The following is a 23,780-nucleotide window of genomic DNA, read 5'->3' as shown; positions in this document are numbered from 1 at the left end:
AACTTCATTCCTTACTGTTGGAAACCAATACCCAAGCTATAGAGGACACACAATAGAAAACAGGAGGGTAAAAAAAAAGAATAGGCAGACCCAAATCTGAAGGAACCACTGCTTGCAACACCTTTCTCCCAAAGGCAGCTTCAGTTGAAGCAAAAACATCAAACTTGTAGAATTTTGAAAATGTATGTAAGGAAGACCAGGTAGCCACCTTACAAATCAGATCCCCAGAAGCTTTGTTCCTAAAAGCCCAAGAAGAGGATACTGCTCTAGTGGAATGAGCCGTAATCCTCTCAGGAGGCTGTTGACCAGTCTTCTCATAGGCCAAACGTATGACACTTCCCAGCCAAAAAGATAGAGAAGTCACAGTAGCCTTCTGACCATTGCATTTACCAGAATATAACACAAACAAAGAAGAGGATAGTCTTAAATCCTTAGTCGTTTGAAGATAGAAATTTAAGGCACGAACCACATCCAGATTGTGGAGCAAACCTTCCTTCGAGGATGAAGGATTAGGACAAAAGGAAGGAACAACAATCTCCTGATTGATGTTGCAATCCAAGACCACCTTAGGTAGAAAACCTATTAGAATTGCAGGGGCTTGCTCCTGCTTGATGCGAGTGATGACACGAGGCAGAAGAGTCAATTGAGAAACCGATACATGAGCTTGAACCTCCAAGGAACTAATGCATCCACTAAATCCGCCTGAGGATCCCTCAATCTCGACCCGTACCTGGGTAGCTTGGCATTGAGCCGAGAAGCCATGAGGTCGATCTCCGGTACCCCCCACCTGAGGGTTATCTCTGAAAATACCTCTGGGTAAAGAGACCACTCCCCCAGGTGAAAGGACTGTCTACTTAGGAAGTCCACTTCCCAGTTGTCCACACTTGGGATGTGACTTGGGATGTGGATCGCAGAGAGAAGACAGGAGTGAGATTCCATTCCCTGGAGAATCCGAGACACTTCCTTTATCGCTAGGGAACTTCTTGTTCCTCCCTGGTGATTTATGTAAGCAACTGAAGTTATGTTGTCTGATTGGAATCTTATACACCGGACAGAACAAAGCTGGGACCATACCTTTAGAGCACTGTAAATGGCCCTCAGTTCCAGGATATTGATAGGAAGAGACAATTCTTCCTGAGACCAAGTCCCCTGAGCTTTCTGGGGACCCCTGACTGTTCCCCAGTCTGAAAGGCTGGAATCTGTAGTCACAATCTCCCAGGATGGTGTCAAGAAGCCTTGGGACAGGTTATCTAGAGAGAGCCACCAAGAGAGAGTCTCTCGCCAGCTTGACCATAACTATTTGTTGGGACAGGTCTGAGTGATTGCCGTTCCATTGCCTCAGCATGCGTTGAAGATGGAAGTGAGCAAAATGAATAATGTCCATGGAAGACACCATGAGAACAATTACCTCCATGCACATAGCCACCGAAAGATTGCCTGAGACACAGAAGAGACTATGTGTGATATCTTGCCAAATGAAAAGATGGAACTTGAACCAAGATATCATCCAGGTAAAGAGCCACAGCAATACCCAGAGATCTGACTTCCGCAAGGATAGCTCCTAATACTTTGTGAATATACTGGGAGCAGTAGCAAACTCGAGCGGCAGAGCTATTAATGAAAAATTTTGATCCAAAAAGGCAAACCTCAGTAACTGAACATGATCCTTGTGGATCGGAACATGTAGGTATGCATCCTTGAGGTCGATTGTCATCATAAACTGACCCTCCTGGATCAACAGAAGAATGGATCTGATAGTTTCCATTTTAAAAGGCAGTACTCTGAGGAATTTGTTGAGATATTTTAAGTCCAGGACTGGACGAAAAGATTTCTCCTTTTTGGGAATCACAAACAAATTTGAATAAAAACCCAGACCCCTCTCTGAAGGGGACACTGGAACAATCATTCCCAGAGAGAAAGTTTCTTGTACCAAATTTATGAAGGCTGTTCTCTTTTCTGGTTTTGTGGACACCCTTGAAAGTAGAATTCTGCCCCTTGAAGGGCGAGATTTGAACTCTATCCTGTATCCCCGAGAGACTACGTCCACAACCCAAGGGTCTTGAATGACTTGAATCCAAACCTCTGAGAAAAAGGACAATCTGCCCCCTACTCAATCCATCCCCGGATCGGGAGCCGCCTCTTCATGCATATTTGTTATCTGTGGACATTTTGGCCTGTTTGGATTCGTTCCAGGACTGGGCTTCCATGTCTCCTTAGACTGGACAGGCTTGGAGGAGGAATGTGTCCTCTGAACCTTGTCTGAACTAAAGGAACAAAAATTATATGGTTGCCGGCCCTTAGATTTTACCTTCCTATCCTGGAGAAGGAAGGATCCCTTCCTACCAGTAACCATGAAAATGATTCCATGCCTTGACCACACAGAACCTTCCCCTTGAAAGGCAGGGAGGAGAGTTTAGTCTTGGAGACCATATCTGCGGACCAAGACTTTAACCAAAGGGCCCTGCGAGATAGTACTGTGAAACCTGAAAACTTAACATTCAGGTGGATAATCTGCATGTTAGCGTCACAGATGAAAGAATTAGCTATCTTGATATGATCATGGATCTCTTCTAGAGGTGATTCAACCTCAATTATCTCAGATAAAGAATCACACCAGTATGTTGATGCACCTGCAACGGCAGCCACTGCTGCGGCAGGTTGAAAAAGAAAACCCATGTGCTGAAACATTCTCCTTAAGTAACCCTCTAACTTCCTGTCCATGGGGTCTAGTGGAATAGTAGCTCTCTTAGCAAGAGTTGGAATGGCTCCATCCACCTTAGGGATGGAAATTTCAAAATTGGAGTCTGGAACTGGGAACATCTTTTTAAATGTTAGGGGAAAAAGGAGTCCCAATTCTTTCCCATTCCTTCAAAATAATGTCCGCCATCCGGGCCGGAAAAATCTCCAGAAGTTTTCTTGAATTCATATACCCTAATAATTTAGGGATCTTGGGTTCGCCAGACTGCTTGAAGACATGACATCCTTCAGCAGGAAACTGAGGTGTGTTCTAATTTAAATCTGAAGTTAGATTCCTCAGGGATAACAGATTTCATCTCTAAAACCTCAGACTCTGAAAGTTTAACCTCAGAAGCTATAGAAGTCAGTTCATCCTCAGAGGGGTGAGACAAACTAGTTAACTCGGAATGAATAGAAGGATTAACCCCCAAATCAATAGAAATAGGTATAACTTTTCTTTTACGTTTACCAGAGGTAGGAATAGAATTTAGCGCAGCTGAGACAGCGATTTACAGTTGAGAAGCAAAATCTGCACCATGGGGCACGGTTTGTGAAATAGGATTAAAGGGGACAGCGGCAAAAATAACGGCATATCTTGGACAACAGGGTCCTGAGCGGTGGAAGGCTCAGAATGCATAAATTTACTAGAGGGGGGGGGGGCAGACTTAGACTCCTTCTTGGCTAGTAATACTGAACTTAGGCATGTAGAACAGAATTATGCAGGAGGACAAACCATATTTTCCTCACAAAATAAACAAGTATTACATACATTAATAGGGAACCCCTCAGAGGGGTTAACATTAGTATCCTCCATAGTGGTGGGAATGCTGTCTCAACAGTAAGAAATAACAGCAAAAATCTTTTAATATAAAAATGGCACCTCTGCCCTGCAACTTTAGCTGGGGCACTTACTCTTACTCTTACTTACTCTTACTTACTCTTACCCTCAAGCGGTATCGCTGAAGTAATCAGGAGTATATTGTCACTCATGCAATAGAGGCTTCCAACTAGCCGAACACACCGGTCACATGACTGCAACTAAAGAGACCACAACCATATCGGAGGAAAAGCTCACAAGCTGAATTGAAGCTGCGTAGCGCTTATGAGCCCCAGCAATAGTAAAAAAATCCATCATGAGCCATAAGTGACTAAGTCGCACCTCTTCATCAAAAAACCCACACAAGTTCTCCAGTGTTAGAAGGAGCAAAGCAGCACATATACACTTCCCAACTGCTCAATTATCTAACCTCCATACCGGAGGTGTTAAGAAATATAACCTCATTTAACTGTCAATGGAGGATATTAAATTGTCTCTATCCAAAAACTAGCATCTCCTTCAGTTAGATGATAAGTTAAAAGAGGTGGTTGGAGACTTTCCACTTCTAACGGTTCGAAAAGCCATAAGTTTGAAGGACATACTTGTCCAGGACAGATATGTCAGATGTTTGTCTCCTGCGAATTAGCTGATTAAAAACAGGGACATAAAAGGCAGCTTTCCATGTGGCAAAAGTGTTTTTTGTCCTTATGTGGAAAGGACTAAGATATTTTCAGCTAATAGTGGAAAAGACTTTGATATAAGACACTTTTTTTTTTCCCCAAAAGTAATTTTTATTGTAAAATAAACTTGTTAATAACAACAGCAGGTTCATCAATTTCTTTTACAATCATAGGTCTGACAATAATCGCTCAGTAAACACAGTAAGAATGTCCTCATGGACAATCAAAAGATTATGTCATACATACATAAAGTCTCCTTAATTTAGGAGATCATACAAAATGAACAATAGTTATCAATAGAACTTAAATGTAGAGACTAGTGTAATACAATAGTCGCAGATATTGACTAAACATCATGATGGCTTCGGGAAGTCAGCCAAAAGATAGCTTTTAACATACTTCTTCCAGTAGCCCTAGAGCACATCTCCAGACGGGGGAAGCAGCTCCAGAAGAGGTGAGACAAGAAAAGGATAAGAGGTAGGGCGGGGGTAACAGGTTGCATATTATAGGGAGGAGAGAGGGGGGAGAGGGGGAATAGAGAAGGAGGGGGGGTACGAGCCAAAATTTAAGGATAAGAGGGAGTAGGTGAGGGTCCTTAGCTAGGTAGCAGATTAACATCAAATTGCAGAACTAAATTACACTAATGGGGGTGTCTAGGGACCGCATCGTGTCTGCGAGTTTGTCTTCCTGATAGCTAAACCAGGGTTCCCAAATCTGCCAATAGAGGTCCTCCTTGTCCATACAAAAGTAAAAGCTTTGTTCCATCTTGGCATATATCTGCATTATAGAGGTGACAGCTGTTATATCTGGGGGTTGGGACCGCTTCCATGCTCTAGCTATCGCCAACTTCGTGGCCGCGAGAATAAAGATTATCAGCTTAGACAGGGGAGTAGGGACACTTTGTGGGAACATGTGTAGTAAAGCGAGCTCAGGGGTGAGCAAGACAGTCAGCCCAAGAGTAGAGCAAAGGTTAGATATTTGATTCCATATGGGTTTTAATTTTGGGCAGTCCCACCATATATGTATATCTGAGCCTCTCAGTTCGCATTCTCTCCAACAGAGAGGGGATGTTGTAGGAAACATCTGCGAAAGTCTGGAAGGGGTATAATACCATTTCAGGAACAGTTTCATGTATGATTATAGGGTGTTTGCACAGTGTACAGTCTTCTTAGTTAACATCATAGCTATATGTAGGTCCTTGTCCGTGATTGGTCTGGATAAGTCTCCCTCCCAGGCCCTAAGTTGCCAGGGTCTGTCCTTGTTCGTGGACGTCTGTAGTAAATTATAGTGGAATGATATAAGTCTAGGAGTCTTGACATGGAGCTGCCACAATTTTTCCCAGTTGGTCAGGGGTCTATTGGAAACTTTAGGGAATCCCCAAGATATCAAGAAGGCATACAGTCTGGAATATTCAAAAGTGGCCCATAGAGGGGGGTCTTGAATGACAGATCCTATATTGTTCGGAGTGAGCAGAGTGCCCGAGGGGTATAAGTGGGAAACCAGTCTCAAGTCCCACTCACCCCATTGTAGCACATGCGTATCAGGCAGGGCTGCAAGCAAGGCTGGTAAAGAATGTATAGGAGATGGATGCGGGGCGACCTCAGGTTGATTCCTAAGATTATAACAAGCTTTTAAATTTTCTCTAACAATGACATTCTTAATTCCCAGAGAATCTAACCGGTAGTCAGGGATCCAGGGTAAGTCAGCTAAGCCCAAACCCACGGGAAGGTCAAAAGCCTCTATATGCTCTTCCACCCTTGCGGTTCTCCTTTGTCCGCCCATGCTAAAATGTGAGAGAGCCTGGCAGCTTCGTAGTAACCGCGTATGCTAGGCATAGCTACCCCTCCCTGCTCATATTTTTTCTGGAGTATTTTCGCTGCAATACGAGGTTTAGACTTACCCCAGATATAATTTTGACCAAGAGATTGGAGCTTATCTATTAGGGCACTAGGCACATTAAGAGGAATACAGCGAAAATAGTAGAGAATTTTGGGTAGGACCGTCATTTTAAAAGATGCTATACGGCCTAACCATGAGATCTCCTTAAGACTCCAGGAGGTGGTGAGCTCAGTGACTTCTCTAATAATATCTGAGTAATTTATGGAAATTACTAACTGCGGGTCCGGGCCTAGCTGCACTCCTAAGTGTTGAAAGGTGTTTTGTGACCACTGAAAGGAATACGACGTTTGCAGAACATCCAGTTCAAATGTAGGGATACCAACAGACAAAGCCTCAGTCTTGGAAACATTGACCTTGTAATAGCTATGGGCACCAAACTTGGAAACAAGGTCAAAGAGAGCGACCTGATCAGAGTGTACCACCTTCGGGAGCAGGCTATTGAGGCGATTGGCCCAAAGTTTTGCATACAACTTTACATCGCCATTGATCAATGAGATCGGTCTTTAACTGGTACACTGTGAAGGATCTTTGTTCGGCTTAGAGATAAGTAGAATTATTGCCTGCAAAAATTCCCTGTGGAACGAACCTGACTCTCGGGCCTCTGAGAAAACCTTGAGGAGGATCTTATTTAACTCTGTCTTGAATAGATTGTAAAAGGCCACCGGATATCCGTCTGGACCAGGAGCCTTATTATTTTGGGTGTGTTTAATGGCTAAGTTAAGTTCAGCCAAAGAAAATGGGGCCCCAAGCACCTCCTTATCCCCCTCTGGTAAAGTTGGCAGGTTTAGGTTTCGTAGGAAGTCAACTATATTTTGTACAGAGGATTCTCTGCCAGCCATTGAGGGTTGGAGATGATATAGTTCGGAATAATAGGCGGCAAAAGTTTCTCCGATTTCCTTAGGCGAAAAGACCAATATAGTCCCCCGTTTGAGTGACAGTATCCTGGCTGCCGCGGTTCTACCTCTCAATTTATGAGCTAGAAGTGTCGAGGCCTTATTGCCCTGACAGTACATTAACTTCCTGAATCGAGTGTAGGATTCCTTCACTCTCTCTAGTTCTCTGTCTGCCAGTTGTGCTCTAAGTTTTTTTAATTTTGTCAGCTAGAGGCATGGATGGAGTTTTTATTTTCTTGTTCTACAGATCGTAATTCAGCCATAAGAAGGCCTAAGGGAGCTCCTGCTTGACGTCTAAGCATTGCCTGTCTCCTAATACATATCCCTCTCACGTATGCTTTTAAAGTAGCCCATACTGTTTGAGATGACATATCTGGGGATTCGTTTATTCTCAAGAACTCAGTTATAGAGTTCTGGAGGGAGGTCTTGGAGTGCTTGTTTCGGGAATTTCCAACTAGGTCTAGACATTTTGGTTAAATCAGTGGAGAGGGTGAACGTAAGGATATCATGGTCTGACCATGAGCAAACCCTAATATGTGACGTTAAAACTCTGTAAAGTGACCATGAGTCAGTGAAAAAATGATCAAGTCTTGAGTAAGAATTATGGGGTGTGGAAAATTAAGTATAGTCTCTGTCGTTGTGATGATGTGCCCTCCAAATGTCATATAAATTGTGTTGGATTATGTACTGACAAAATTAGTTGGCAGTATCTATGGTGTATGAGTCAATTTTTTTCCCTCTTGGGACTTTCTTGTCAACTAGGGGGTCCCACACCATATTAAAATCTCCACCCAGGACTATAGTTCCGACTTTATGTTTCTCAACTTTAGACAGTATCCCCTTCAGGAAATTGGATTGTGATTGGTTCGGGGCATATATATTAACCAATGTGAATAAAATACCATTTAGTTCACATTTGAGCAGGAGAAACCTCCCCTGTCTTTCTCTACATTGATGTGTTCAAAGTGTATAGATTTGTGTATGGCAATGGCTACACCATTAGACTTCTCAGAATGGGAGGCTAGAATCACTATAGGGTAATCTGGGGTTCTGTACGGATTCTGGGATGATGCTAGCCAGTGAGTTTCTTGTAAAAATATAACTCGCATTTTTAGAGCCTTCATAGTGTTAGTGAGCATACTTCTTTTTTCCTGTGAATTAAGTCCCTTAACATTTAATGTTGCGAAAGAGATGTTATTGGGGGTTGTCGCCATTGTGGGCTTAGGAAGAGAGGAAGATGTGAAGAGGAAAAGGAAAGGAAGAGGGTTTAGGTATTCAACTCACCCCGCCTGGATCTGCGCACCTGAATGTGACTCCCGGTGGTCTTAGATCTGTATCATCGGATCAATGGTCAGAAAAGCCACAGGGGATCAAGTCCCGAAAGACCTATAGTTTTCACTTAGAAAAAGGAGCAAAATGAACGCAAAAGTAAACTGTGCAATATAACAAATACAATATATATCATTAAGTTTGAACCAGACGAATTATGTATTAACTACTTAAGACGTGAGTACATTAACAAGTATGGTGAACCACTGGATTACCAAAAGGAGAAGTTTATCTAGGAATTAGACTGACTTCTCCAGTCCCCTTAAAAGGGGATAACACAAATACAATTTGCGTAAATGAGGGGGGGGGGGCGGTACAAGTAAAGCAACTTGTATGAGTGGATTGACTATCTATGGGTGAGTGTGAACTATTAGACAACAATGGTGTCTCTCAAGTGAACTAACGAAATAACATAACTTTACATTCAGTGCAATAGGTCTAATTTATTCTATATCAATACTCTTACATTCTAGTTGTTACTATAAACAATTCTGAACAAATTTTACTAAATGCCTGATAAAGATTATTCAACCTAAAATATTTAAAGGAGTTGAGGGTACCCATGAGTCTCAGCTATTGAGAAAAGAGTATTTAAAGGGTAGAGGCAAAATGCTTCTAGGTAGATTTACAACCTCTTGTGAGAAGTCCCGAATCCCTCCACTCCTTACACTAAGCAGGCATCTAGTCATAGAAAAAATATAATTAACAAACCACATAAATACACGTATATTATATGAAGAAGTGTTATCATATCATATTCAGTCCAGCAAAGAAGCAGGAGATATTTATTGTCATGTAGTGGGCCGTTGTGGCCTAGGGGTGAAATCAGGAGCCACAGCTCGAATTTTAGTGGCTAGAGGAGCTTCCACTGCACTAGACCGTTGCAGCTGTAGGGCCAAACGTGAAACCTCAGAACTATTCTTAGGATGCATAGAGTCAGTTGTTGTTCGGGACTCAGCCGAGACTAGACCCCATTCCTTTAACAAATCAAACCCTTCCTGGGGGGCTATGATTGTATGAGTCTCTCCATTCTATGAAACTATTAGCTTTGTCGGATACCCTCACCTGTATCTAATATTTTCCGTTCTCAAAATTTGGGTGATGTTTCTGAAGGTGATGATGGAGAATTATCAGACCCTCAGCTCTCTAGGTAATAATTTATATAACTCTACAGGGAACCCTGACACCCCGGAACTCGGAGCCGGCTTTAAACAAACTAATAACCCCTGAGGAACCACCGGGTTACCCCATCCAGAGCAGACTTTGCACCACAGGTGATGCAATCACAGTCATATCCAAGGCACCTTGGACACTGAACTCTCACGTAAGTGTCCCAGACACAGATTGCTTAAAAGACACCCACAGCAGGATACAACTCCCAACTTAAAGGGTGCGAGGCAATGATCAAAGCCACCCAGCTACTCTGGTTGACCCTAAAGGCTCTAGGGATAACACCCACCAAGTCCAAAGACTAAGGTAAACGTACAAGGGAACCGAGCTCAACCCTTAGAAAATCTGGATTGAGAAGACAACAGTAGTCTCCAAGATCCTCTCAGAATCATCTTCCCGGAAACCCCTACCACTCGAGGAATTAATGAATGAACGAGCATCCTAAACCCTGGTGGATGAAAACCCAAGACGCCTAAGCAAGGGCAAACACAGGGAAAAAAAGGAGACAACCTAATCTGCAACCTCTAAAAATATGGGAGCAGACGAGATCCCGGAAGTAGAAAAAGGCCAAAAGGCCCTAACTTCCTGAAACAGATTACCAGAAGGCCAACCCCAAGGAAGGGAACAAAAGGCCCATCAGCCTCGACCCAAAGGAAGAGGTATTGTCATCAAGGAAACAGAGTCCAAGAGGACAATCCCAAAGGAAGCCTCAAAAGAGAAGACGAGGATACGACACCAGAAACTTTTTCCATGGAATCCTCTGAACCTCCAACCCACTGGGAAGGAGAAAAACTCTAGCACCTGACCCAGTAGCCTACAGAGTACGCCGTAGCAGGATCCGAACCTTGGAAAACCTGCCAGCTAAGAATGCAAAGGCCAATGAGGACTGAGCACAATCCCCTCTGATGCCCCCAGAAGAACAAATATGGACCAGCCTGACTTCTAGGAACAAAAACGCCACCTATAACTTGTAACTAAACAAAAAAACGAAACTCAACACAAGAGTGAGCCAATCGGCATCCCAACTGGACCAGATACAGGGGGCACCCAAGAAACTGTCCAAGGCCACAGGTAGTCGCCACCCTAGAAGGGATAGACAAATTAAACAGACAAACGATAGACATAATATGTCCTAACTTTTCACATAACTTCCGTAGAAGCTGCCAATGCGACCACAAAATCGCTAGTATCAAATTCCAGAAAAGAAAATGTTTCCAAAGGAAAAAAATTATAACAGACATGAGCTTCCAAAATTAAATTAAATACAATACATCATAACCGGATCAACATAAAATAAGGGCAACACCTGCAGGTTAACGCCCAAGAAGAACGGACACACTAACAGGACCAGCCAGTCAGAGATCAAATTCTTCCAAAGCTCAAAAATGGAAGAAGATACTCAAAAAAGAAAAAGGAGACGACAAGGAGATTGACTTCATCCCTATTCGTCTAACCCTGCTTGCCGTCTGGAACGAAAGACCGAGGATCTACCAACCTAATAGGACTGGAATTCTGCAGCACTGCCAAAACATACCTCAGCAGGACACGAAGGCGCGCCAGTCTATAGCGAAAGGCAAGACTTACATCCACTGAGGCAACTGATGACCCTGGCCCTGAGGATTGAACCCCTGAAGCCTCAGAGGAAACCGCTTCCCCAGAGGGCTGATCTGGACCAGACGATTCCACGCCTGACGAGCCCTTGTTAACAGAACACGGACAATATCTCCCTGGAAGATGTAAATGCGCCAGCGCAATAGATATGGCCATGCGGAACCGTACAGTAACCTCTGGAGGAAACAAGCTGACTTCCGGAGAAGGATAAATGGCATTTGGGACACCTGCGTAGCAAAAGAAGGTTCTAGGGCATGCGCCTCGCGGATGTGGAATCCTCAGGGGCGGATGGCTCAGCAGACTCTAAGTTTCCCATTTCCGGAGAATAGAGCACGCTAAAGCGGCATTCGGAACACAACTGATGGGCATGAATCACCCGGGCCAATTCATATTCTTCCCAAGAAGTAGAATCTGTATCAGAGACTTCCGTCTCCAAAAAAAATCAGAATCCTCCATAACTTGGAGATTGTAAATATGGACAGAAAATAAACAGCACCTTACACCCCCAATGGCTGGGGCACTCACCACCTCCTATGACCCAGACTTTATTGAAACAGACTCTCTCCATCACCATACGGTCAGGAATACAGAAATGGAGGACAAAAACATGACCATGCCCAGTCACAAGGTGTACCGTGCAGTCCAAGAAAAAGCGTGCAAGCCCGTAAAGACCGCGCAGCCTGCAAAAAAGGCTGGTATCACTACACTTTAGCAGACAGAATAACATAACAAACATGATTAAAGTCCCCCCCTGTTCAATAACCCCCCTCAGGAGATATTAACCCTTGATTCCAAAGATAAAAGGAGTCCCACTGAGACCCTGTCTTCATTACACTACATTTCCATATTGAAAGTAAAATGAAGCAATCTTACCAGAATCTACGCCGTGGACCAGGAACACAGCCCTTCAAGTGTGACAGATAGTAGCATCGCTTCTGACATCGACTTGAGAGAAGAAAGCAGGCAGCGAAACTCGTCAATGCGGTTTGCTAATGGAGCTGTTAATATGAGTCGGGATGGTTCCACGAAAGACTCTTCCTGCATCTCCGGACTCTAACTTTCAGCTATGCTCTCACTGAGAGGCTGACAGGACTACTTAAAACTCCAGTCCCATTCCAAAGAGTACGACACTCCATAAGAGACTAAACCGAAATCTTCTGACACTTCTCTGCCAACGAGAGGCAAAGAATGACTGGGGGATGAGGGAAGTGGGGGAGGTATTTAAGCATTTGGCTGGGGTGTCTTTGCCTCCTCCTGGTGGCAAGGTTCTGAATTCCCAAAAGTAATTAATGCAGCTGTGGACTCTCCCTGTTTATGAAGAAAATCTACTGCTTTTATGAAATTCAGAGTAGGTGTTATTGTATTGTCTTGTTATTATGTACATGTTAATTATGCAATTCTACTGTATTTATTGGTCCTTTAAAGCACATCTCACAACAGTGAAACAACATCTGCTTACTGAAACCCATTTGGACAATCTGTCAGCTCTACATCCACATAAAAGCTAAGATAAAGCTAATGGCCCTGTAGGTGATTTGTCACATGATTCCTCAGATCAGACCCCTCCCGCCGCAATCTCATAAACACCTGTACTGCAACACTCCTGTCACACCCATGCTCAAGTCAGACTAGAAAATATCTTCCTAGGTCAGCTGATCAAAATTGGTCTTCATTTTCTTATCCATGGTATCATGAAATGAACTAGAACCAGTCATATCAAACATAATTTTCCTCTATAATAATGTAATGGTGGCATCAAGTATAGGGAGATGATCCACATTAGCATAAATCAAATGTAGGATTTTATATGAATGACCAATTTATAAGGAATCTGCAAATGTTGCTAAGCTTTTTACCATTTGGTGTGAAACATCTCCATCAGTGACAGAGAAAACAGGAAACCCAGGTATTTTCCTAAATGATGACTAATCAGCAGTGGCCAATGTAATATGATCAGTCTCATGAATAAGGGTGCATGCAGCATTGTTAAAATGCAGAAACAAAGATAGAGCAAAGGAAATAAATTCTTTAAAAATGCCTATTTCCAGGATCAAACTCAATTAATAATGGAGGTAACTAGGCTTCTTATATTCAGATAGAACATATGAATCCGGCTCCACATAACTTATCAGGAGGAGGTTGAACATGGTGATCAATAGAGTTATTAATGGAACTACAGAAACACCTGTCTCTCCAGATCTCTCTAGTGCATAAAGAACATATGGAATCAGCATCTTTAGTAGTTAAGGCACTTGGATTTCTAAGAGTTGTAATGAGTAAGATATACAATTAACACTATTCATATATCTATCCAATAAAATCTCAGACATATAGACTAAAAGCAAAATAAATATTGCGTGATAAATGTGGCTAAGAATGGCGGTATTAAATAAAAAAAATACTATCCAGGTCCCATATAACAGAAAGCAGGCAACTCTAGTTACTACAAGTAACACATAAATAAAGTGTTCAGATATTTGTACCAGTTAATAAATAAATTACCACATAATAGTCCTAACTGTCCATTTTATTAGGAGAGAGGAACAAAAAGAATACCATCAGGTATCAGGAGAGGTTCTTTACTAATGTCCATCCTCCTTAAAAGAAAACAACTCTTTGTTGGTGAGTGCTATTAGGGTGAGCCAAGATATTTGGTCCACAGCAGATCAATTTACTAAACAAGAAATGTTACTTTATAGTAAACTGTCACTGTAGGAATTTACTACTCACCTTTGGTAATTGGAAAACTGCTCACATACGGCTCCTCTCTATGCTCAATCTTTGTAACAAGTAAAGGTTTCATATGAACATATCCTGTATGGACAGAAATAACAGGTTATGTTAGATAGAAATCAGTAAAAAATTATTTTCACACCTGCTGCTGAAATTTAGTTTAACTTAACCGCAAATAACTTTTGAATAAAAGAAAAATTTATAGAAAAAAAAATAGATTTGCAATTATGCTTCCCACACCTAGAACTATTATGAAGAGCCTATGACTGGGCACTCACTGTGTATTATGACATCACACACAGTACACAAACAGAAAGAGAAGCAGTCTGCCAGGAACAAACAACAGCTCAGTGGTTTGTTCTATGGCCCAGTTACCACCTGAGTGTAGCTTCTTTTAGCCCAAATTGTGCTTTTCACAGAGGAAAAAAGTTCCTGATGTAAATCAGTCTGATCCTGCCTAACAAGGTCAGTCCAGCCCTGAAATACCAGGCAATTCTCCTCTGAATAAGGGAAATAGCAACCCCAGATGATTGTTTTAGCTTCCTTTGAGCCTCATCAATGAGGTGCAGCCATATCCCTTTAAGCACATTGAGCAAGGAGTCCATGTCTCGTTTCTCCCATCGCACTTAGTGAGACTTTGCCAAGGGTCATAATACTAATAAATACAGAACGAGAAGCATCTGCCACACACATGCATGACAGGATCACTATGGGCCAGTAGCACAGTGTGTGATGTATAAATGGTTATGGGACCTCAGCTAGATGAACAAGCAGGGAGCAGTGCAAGGGAAGGTTACACAGGGCTGTGTATCTCATGAATAATTTTATTAACCCTTTGAGTGCTAATGACGGCTCTGAGCCATCACAGAGTTTCCCACTCTGGTGCTAATGACGGCTCAGAGCCATCACTAGCACTCTCCCACCTTGAGGGAGATCTGGGTGCTCCCACCCACTCTTACCCCGGCGATTGTAACTGTAGAGTGACAGGCACCGCCGGGGCTTCCCGTTTTGCGTGGTGACATCACGCGCAATAACTTGATGACGTCACCGCGCAACTTTATTTATACTTAACAATGTTAAGTATAGGAGCAGGGGGCATGCTGCTTAGAAGCCTGTATCTCAGGAATCTAAGCAGCTACAGTTAAAAAAAAATTAAAAATTCTTAGCACCCAGGTGGGAAAGTGCTTAGCACTCAAAGGGTTAAGCAAAAAATTCCTGTTATTACCAACTCACAGATTTTATAGATAACAAACATAAACAGGGGCGTCACATGGCCAAGTACAGTAGGATCTGTGCTATTAGATGATATAACATAAATTAATGCACTCACGTGTAATGTTGCACCAAAAGCGAAAGGTGCACATCAGACAGGCTGGATTCTTACAGTCATCAAGCAGACTGATCTACTGCAAAACACCAATAACGTTATCAGTAATCCCCCAGCAGACTTATGTGTCAGGGGAACGATGAGTATACAGCAAGTTTTAAAATCAAAACTACATTTATTGAAAACAATGAGGTAAAAAAAGTAGCTATATACTCATCGTTCCCCTGACACACACACAAGTCTGCTGGGGGATTGCTGACAATGCTATTGGTGTTTTGCAGTAGACCAGTCTGCTTGATGACTGTGAGAATCCAGCCTGCCTGATTTGCACCTTTCGCTTTTGGTACAACATTACATGCGAGTGCATTAATTTGTTATATCATCTAATAGTCCAGATCCTACTGTACTTGGCCATGTGAGTCTCTGTTTATGTTTGTTATATACAGATTACTGATTCTGGGAGATGAACCTTATCCCACTACAGTGAGCAGCCTGGGCTTGGACTCATCTTCAAACTTATAAGACTCTGCACATTTTATACTCAGCCCACTGACGCATTAGACATTGTTTGCTATCGCTATTGGGACGGTTTGCTTTTGTAACCATAAGCTTATTTCTTGCTTTCTTCTTATGAGGGCGCCCTATAATTTTGTTGTTTGTACCCAGATTGTATACCTGTTTAACACAAGCCCAGCTTATGTGTCACTTATATGTGTTTTCCTCTTTGTCCCATCCCCTGTAGAGTTATATAAATTATTACCTAGAGAGCTGAGGGTCTGGTAATTCTCCATCATCACATCCTTATAAAGCTCTTTTTGTTCTTCAGCTAAACAGCCCCACTCCTCCTCCGAGAAATAAACTGCAACTTCATCAAACTCCATTTGTTCCTTAAAATAAAAAAATCTCAAACCATAAAAACAGGATTCATATTGTAAAGTATAAACCACACAGACTGTGTCAATGACCAAATCCAGAGATTGTCTGATGACCCTGGGGTATTGCTGTGTGTGTTGTATAAAGGTCGCTCAGCACCAGACGATCACCCATATACGCATAAGGCAATTTCAGTGGTGAAACAGTCAATAGAGAACAATCTGAAGAATCACAGACAAGAACCAGGAGAAATGTTTGGGGATATCAGAAATGTAGAGGATCAGATACAGGAAACTGAGACAGGAATTTAAATAATGATATAAACAGAAGAGGACAGATGGGAGAAGCAATTAGGCCAACTTAAGTTATTCTGGTCTCAAGGAACAAAACAGGAGAGCAAGAGAAGAAATTGAGTTTTCTAAAGAAACAGCTGACAGAGCTGGAGTTCTCAACTTAAATAAAAAAATGTAAGCATGTTTGTTTGCACTGCATTTTTATTATGTAATGTGTACTTTTAGTTTTAAATACAATGACTATTTTTAAGTTGTTTAATAATTAAAGTGAATGTCAATTTTGATGAATTAGTGTCCGGTTTTTAATAATCCTATAAAAACAAGGGCACTTTAGTTAATTTAAATTGATATTTCACCCGTTTTCTTCAAAAACTTACCTTTTAATCCTGGCAGCGCTCCAGCACTTCCTCCACCTGTCGCAAGCCGTCTTCGCGGGTCCAAAATTATGAATCCGGCTTCCTCCAATTACGGCATTGCATCAGGCCAAGATTCCCCCGGGGGGAGCCGTGATTGGAGGAAGCCGGATTCGTCATTTCTGACGTCACAGAGGCTTACGTCTAGGGGATTCGCTGGAGCGGCTGCCAGGATCAAAAGGTAAGTTTTTGAAGAAAACTAGTGACATGTCAATTTTGATGAATTAAAGTGCCCTTGTTTTTAATAGGTTTATTAAAAACCAGGCACTAATTCATCAAAATTGACATTCACTTTAAGTTTTAAATATGCCAATATTTAGAATGCATAGTTAAAGGGACACTAAACCCAAATTATTTATTTAATGATTCAGATAGAGCATGCAATTTTAAGCAAATTTCTAATTTACTCCTATTATCAATTTTTCTTCATTCTCTTGCTAATGTTTTTTAAAAAGCAGGAATGTAAAGCTTAGGAGCCGGCCCATTATTGGTTCAGAACCTGGGTTTTGCTTGCTTATTGGTGGCTAAATGTAGCCACCAAGAAGCAGGATCTATCCAGGGTGCTGAACCTAAAATGGGACAGCTCCTAATCTTTACATTTCTGCTTTTTAAATGGTTAAGTGATTTTTACCATAGACTAAAAATATAAGTAATATTACATTTATAATTCCAGATACATTAATAACCACACACAACAGCAGATAAGTGACAATATGACTTATCATCCTCACCTCCCCAGTCAGCATGTACAGTAGATCTCTGAGGTTTGGTTCTTCTCAGTCGTCTTCTTGTTGGTCACACGTGAATTAGCACCAATGCTCCAATAACTGGTTTTGATCCTTAATGTCACTGAACAACAGGTATTCACCTTGTCAATGAGAGTAACATTATAACTAGAGAGGAGGGTGTAAATGTCACATATTAATGTACAGATCTGTTTCTACATCACTCAAACCTTACTTATGTCTCAATAATTCAGGAAAACTGCAGAATGCGCTACATACATGTTTAATTTCCTTTTTAATGACATTTCTGTAGATTCTTTAAGACTCGAAAATCCTCTCTGCTCTCTCTAACGTATATTGTTTGAACTTAATTACAAGAATCTGAAAAGGCTAATAAGCTCTCACATGTCCTGATCCCTGCTACGCCCAATGAGTTATTACAGTATTAACAAGGTGAGGCCAGATGAGACAGTCCTAAACCCCTTAATAAAGGGATCAGTGAGAAAAATGTTATACCCTGAGTGGGTTTTATTGACCTCTGAGACACTCAGCACTCACCCCAGTAGCAACAGTGTGAGTGACCCTAATAAACAATTTACATACACTGGTGGGGTCTAAAAATACCTGTGGTGCTCGGTATTCTGGTAAAACTAAACCCTAAAGGTTTATACCCCAATGCCCGATACACACTGTATAAGCACACTGTGTGTGAGGCAGAGGGTACCTCTCTAAAATATTATATACCTGTACACAGTCCCCTCCCCAATACCTTATATATAGATATATAATTATAATAGAGAGGTTTCCTCTGACACACACAAACACACCCCTCCCCAGTACCTTATACATAGATATATAATATTGTAGAGAGGTTCCCTCTGCCTCACACACAGTCCTCTCTCCACTACCTTATATACAGATATATAATATAATAGAGAGGTTCCCTCTGACACACACAAACACACCCCTCCCCAGTACCTTATACATAGATATATATAATATTGTAGAGAGGTTCCCTCTGTATCACACAAAGTCCTCTCTCCAGTACCTTATATACAGATATATAATTATAATAGAGAGGTTCCTTCTGACAAAGACAACACACCCTCCCCAGTACCTTATATATGGATATATATAATATTGTAGAGAGGTTCCCTCTGCCTCACACATAGTCCCCTCCCCAGTATCTTATATATAGATATAATATTATAAAGAGGTTAGCTCTGCCTCACACACAGTCCCTTCTCCAGTACCTTTTATACAGATATATAATTATAATAGAGAGGTTACCTCTGACACACACACAACACACCCCTTCCTCCCCAGCACCTTATATAAGGTGTACATTATAGAAAAGTTGCCTCTGACACACACAACACACCCCTCCCCAGTACCTTATACATAGATATATATACTATTGTAGAGAGGTTCCCTCTGTCTCACACAAAGTCCTCTCTCCAGTACCTTATATACAGATATATAATTATAATAGAGAGGTTCCTTCTGACAAAGACAACACACCCTCCCCAGTACCTTATATATGGATATATATAATATTGTAGAGATGTTCCCTCTGCCTCACACATAGTCCCCTCCCCAGTACCTTATATATAGATATATAATAGTATAAAGAGGTTACCTCTGCCTCACACACAGTCCCTTCTCCAGTACCTTTTATACAGATATATAATTATAATAGAGAGGTTACACAACACACCCCTTCCTCCCCAGCACCTTATATAAGGTATACAATAGAGGTTGCGGTAAAATCTGATATTAGCTGTCTAAATTATTTCCCTGGCCATACAGCAATATTTTACTTTGGTAAAATTGGTCTAGGGGTTCAGATGAGTGACTGCAGTGTTTGTGTCTCCAGTAACAAAAAGTAACAAAAAGGGAGGCCATATTTTGGGGTATAAAGTCCCTGCTTTCCCGATAGACTTTCCCCAGCCTGCTCTGCTCACCTACATGGATACATTGCATCAAACCCTCAGCCTACAGGTTTTTATACATTTGTAACTGTTTACTGTACACAGACACTTAAAGCAGCCCTGAAAGTACCCACTGTACAAACTGCTGAGAAAATAATGTTCCCACAGCACAGCCTTAAAGGGCAGTTCACCGCGTGATCATATAGTCTTAATGTTACAGGCAAAAACCCACAAAGTCTTTAAAGGGTCAACTAGCACCACATGCACACCATCTTAAAGGGACAGATCACAGTAATGTTCACACGGCACGGTCTTAAAGGGCAGCTCACCGCCTGGTCACACAGTCTTAAACTAAAAGAGACAGGCAAAAAACACACAGCCTTCAAAGGGTAAACAAGCACCACACGCATAGACAGTATTAAAGGGACAGATCACAGTAATGTTCAAACAGTGCAACCTTAAAGGGCAGTTTGGCACCTGCTCACACAGTGTTAAAGGGGCAAATGTGTCAAAAAATGGTCCTCAGCACTTTTTATCAATTCAGGCAGTTTATTCACATATAATAAATAGCAATTTTTCGGGGTCGCAGCCCCTTAATCATGCTTGATACACTTATGTTAACAAAGTGGCTTTTTAAATACTTTCCATTTGGCGCCATTGCCCCAAGAGTGGAGACCTTGCTCCTTCTATTGACAACTTATTAATATTACACCCATACAAATCCTAAAGTGCCTATAAAGTTATTTATTACTAACTTTTATTATAAACATTAAAAATAACTCATTGAGATTAAAAAACTGAACAGAGATGCAGCTATGATCTCTAGATATGCATAGTTAAGGAAAAAATGCCTTTAAATCATGGCATTTTTTAGAAATAAGACAGATCATACTCTCTATTTAAGCCCTTAGGTGTCAATGGGGCATATGTATCAAGCTCCGAATGGAGCTTGATGCCCCGTGTTTCTGGCGAGCCTGCAGGCTCGCCAGAAACAGCACTTATGAAGCAGCGGTCACAAAGATCGCTGCTCCATAACCTGTCCGCCTGCTCTGAGCAGGCGGACAGACATCACCGGGAATCAACCCGATCGAGTACGATCGGGTTGATTGACCGCGAGTCTGCAGGGGGCGGCGTTGCACCAGCAGCTCTTGTGAGCTGCTGGTGCAATGCTGAATACGGCAAGCGTATTGCTCGCCGTATTCAGCAATGTCTGTCGGACCTGATCCGCACTGTCGGATCAGGTCAGACAGATATTGTTAACTAGAGGCCTATGTGTCCAATTTATGGATCCACCACATTTCTTTTTGTTTTAAGAGGCGTTCCCTATCCAGACCACTCCTATTAGGTTTAATATGGTCTATGATTTGCCACCTAAGTTGGCTTATATTATGTCCTTTTTCAAGGAAATGTCTAGAGAGTGAGGCCTCAAGATCCTTACATCTAATACTCGAGCGGTGTTGGCTCATACGGTCCCTAGATTTACGAATTGTTTCCCCGATATAGACCATTGGTCCTACGTGCACCCCTCCAGAACTGTGCTGTTCTCAATCTTTCCTTCTTTGAGTGTTAAAGGGGCAGGCACACACACAAACTTATTGGGTAAACTCACACCACACGCACAGTCTTAAAGAGGCAGGCACACACAACCTTTAGTGGGTAAAGTCACACCACATGCTCAATCTTAAAGGACCAGTAAGTACCGTAGATTTGCATAATCAACAAATGTATGATAAAAAGACAATGCAATAGCACTTAGTCTGAACTTCAAATGATTAGTTGATTTTGTTTTGACAAATTTCAACATTAAAGGGACACTCAGGTAAAATAAACAACTTTCCAATTAACTTTCAATAAAAAAAAATGCACAGTCTTTTATATTTACACTTTTTGGATCACCAGCTCCTACTGAGCATGTGCAATAACTCAGACTATACATATATGCATTTGTGATTGGCTGATTGCTGTCACATGGTACAGGGGGAGTGGAAATATACATAACTTTTAAATTTGTTAGAAAAAAATCTACTACTCATGTGAAGTTCAGACTAAGTCCTATGGCATTGTCTTTATGCAAATCTACTGTGTTTACTGGTCCTTTAATTCTATTTCCACTCCCACTGTATCATGTGACAGCCAACAGCCAATCACAAATGCATATACTTATATTATGTAAATACTTGCAAAAAGTGTAAATATAAAAAGACTGTGCACATTTTGTTAATGGAAGTAAACTAGAAAGTTGTTTAAAATCACATTTTCTATCTGAATCAAGAACGTTTTATTTTGACTTGACTGTCCCTTTAAAGGGAGGGATAACAGTATGTATCCGCTTGCAACACCACAAATACTTAAAGGGACACTGTCTTAAAGGGACAGGGCACATGTATACACACACACACACACAGCACTCGCAGCCTTTAAAGGGACAAGGCTATTTTTACATTTTTGCGGTGTTTGTGTTTAGCTGTAATTTTCCTCTTACTCTTTTACTGTACCCACACATATTATATACCGTTTTTCTCGCCATTAAATGGACTTTATAAAGATACCATTATTTTCATCATATCTTATAATTTACTATAAAAAAATTTAAATTATATAATATGAGGAAAAAATGGAAAAAACACACTTTTTCTAACTTTGACCCCCAAAATCTGTTACACATCTACAACCACCAAAAAACACCCATGCTAAATAGTTTCTAAATTTTGTCCTGAGTTTAGAAATACCCAATGTTTACATGTTCTTTGCTTTTTTTGCAAGTTATAGGGCCATAAATACAAGTAGCACTTTGCTATTTCCAAACCACTTTTTTTTTTAAATTAGCGCTAGTTACATTGGAACACTGATATCTTTCAGGAATCCCTGAATATCCCATGACATGTATATATATATATTTTTTAGAAGACATCCCAAAGTATTGATCTAGGCCAATTTTGGTAAATTTCATGCCACCATTTCACCGCCAAATGCGATCAAATAAAAAAAAAAGTTAACTTTTTCAAATTTTTTTTTACAAACTTTAGGTTTCTCACTGAAATTATTTACAAACAACTTGTGCAATTGTGGCATAAATGGTTATAATTTTTTCTCTGGGATCCCCTTTGTTCAGAAATAGCAGACATATATGGCTTTGGAGTTGCTTTTTAGTAATTAGAAGGCCGCAAAATGCCATTGCGCACCACACGTGTATTATGCCCAGCAGTGAAGGGGTTAATTAGGGAGCATGTAGGGAGCTTTTTGGGGTAATTTTAGCTTTAGCGTAATGTAGTAGACAACCCAAAGTATTGATCTAGGCCCATTTTGGTATATTTCATACCACCATTTCACCGCCATATGCGATAAAATTAAAAAAAACTTTAAATTTTTCCAAATTTTAGGTTTCTCACTGAAATCATTTACAAATAGCTTGTGTAATTATGGCATAAATGGTTGTAAATGCTTCTCTGGGATCCCCTTTGTTCAGAAATAGCAGACATATATGGCTTTGGCGTTGCTTTTTGGTATTTAGAAGGCCGCTAAATGCCGCTGCGCATCACACGTGTATTATGGCTAGCAGTGAAGGGGTTAATTAGGTAGCTTGCAGGGTTAATTTTAGCTTTAGTGTAGAGATCAGCCTCCCACCTGACACATCACCCCCTCCAGATCCCTCCCAAACAGCTCTCTTACCTCCCCCACCCCACAATTGTCCCCACCATCTTAAGTACTGGCAGAAAGTCTGCCAGTACTAAAATAAAAGGCATCCCCCCCCCCCTTTGCATATTTACATATGCTGTGTAGGATCCCCCCTTAGCCCCCAAACCTCCCTGCCCCCCCAAACAGCTCTCTAACCTCCCCCTCTACCCTCTTGGCAGCCATCTTGGGTACTGGCAGCTGTCAGTACCCAGTTTACACTATATAGTCTCTTTTTTACTTGTTATTTTATTTTTTTTGTAGTGTAGCTGTAGTGTAGCCCAAGACCAACCCCCACCCCCTCCCAGATCCCTTAGATTACTTTTTGGGGGCATTTCTTCCCCCCTTCCTCCCACTTATACTTGATAATTTTCTGTAGTGTAGTGGTTCCCACCCGCTCCCTCCCCGTGCACGCGCCCGCCCGCCGCCCCCCCGTGCACGCGCATTGTGCGCGCGCCCAACTGTCCCGCCCCCGATCCCGCCCCCCTGTGTCTTAGAACCCATCGATGGCCGCCCACCCGCCTCCCACTGTAGCTCCCACCCACCAACGAATGCGGCCATCGATGTCCGGTGTAGAGAGGGCCACAGAGTGGCTCTCTCTGCACCGGAGGGGTACAAATTGTTATTGCAGGATGCCTCAATATCGAGGCATCCTGCAATAACCGGAAATCAGCTGGA

The 23,780-nt window shown here is 41.7% G+C and overlaps 1 protein-coding gene across 2 annotated transcripts in view; it reads right to left on the bottom strand.

Moving 5' to 3' along the window:
• Positions 1-23,780, bottom strand: part of LOC128657099 (gastrula zinc finger protein XlCGF26.1-like) — a 48,910-nt gene that overhangs the window by 21,682 nt on the left and 3,448 nt on the right. Inside the window, exons 2-4 of one of the 2 annotated variants that reach the window (XM_053711346.1) lie at positions 17,506-17,642; positions 15,956-16,082; positions 13,866-13,949 (exon numbers count right to left, since the gene is read on the bottom strand). In XM_053711346.1, the coding sequence (XP_053567321.1) occupies positions 13,866-13,949; positions 15,956-16,082; positions 17,506-17,520 (226 nt within the window). In that variant the 5' untranslated portion in view covers positions 17,521-17,642. Of the gene's footprint in view, positions 1-13,865; positions 13,950-15,955; positions 16,083-17,505; positions 17,663-23,780 lie in introns of those variants that run through there. The other variant, XM_053711345.1, reaches the window with a different exon arrangement.

Source organism: Bombina bombina, chromosome 4 (assembly GCF_027579735.1).
Source record: "Bombina bombina isolate aBomBom1 chromosome 4, aBomBom1.pri, whole genome shotgun sequence".
NCBI classification, from domain to species: Eukaryota; Metazoa; Chordata; class Amphibia; order Anura; family Bombinatoridae; genus Bombina; species Bombina bombina.
The sequence above is the reverse complement of the archived record's forward strand: the minus strand, read 5'-3'. Positions and strand labels throughout refer to the sequence as shown.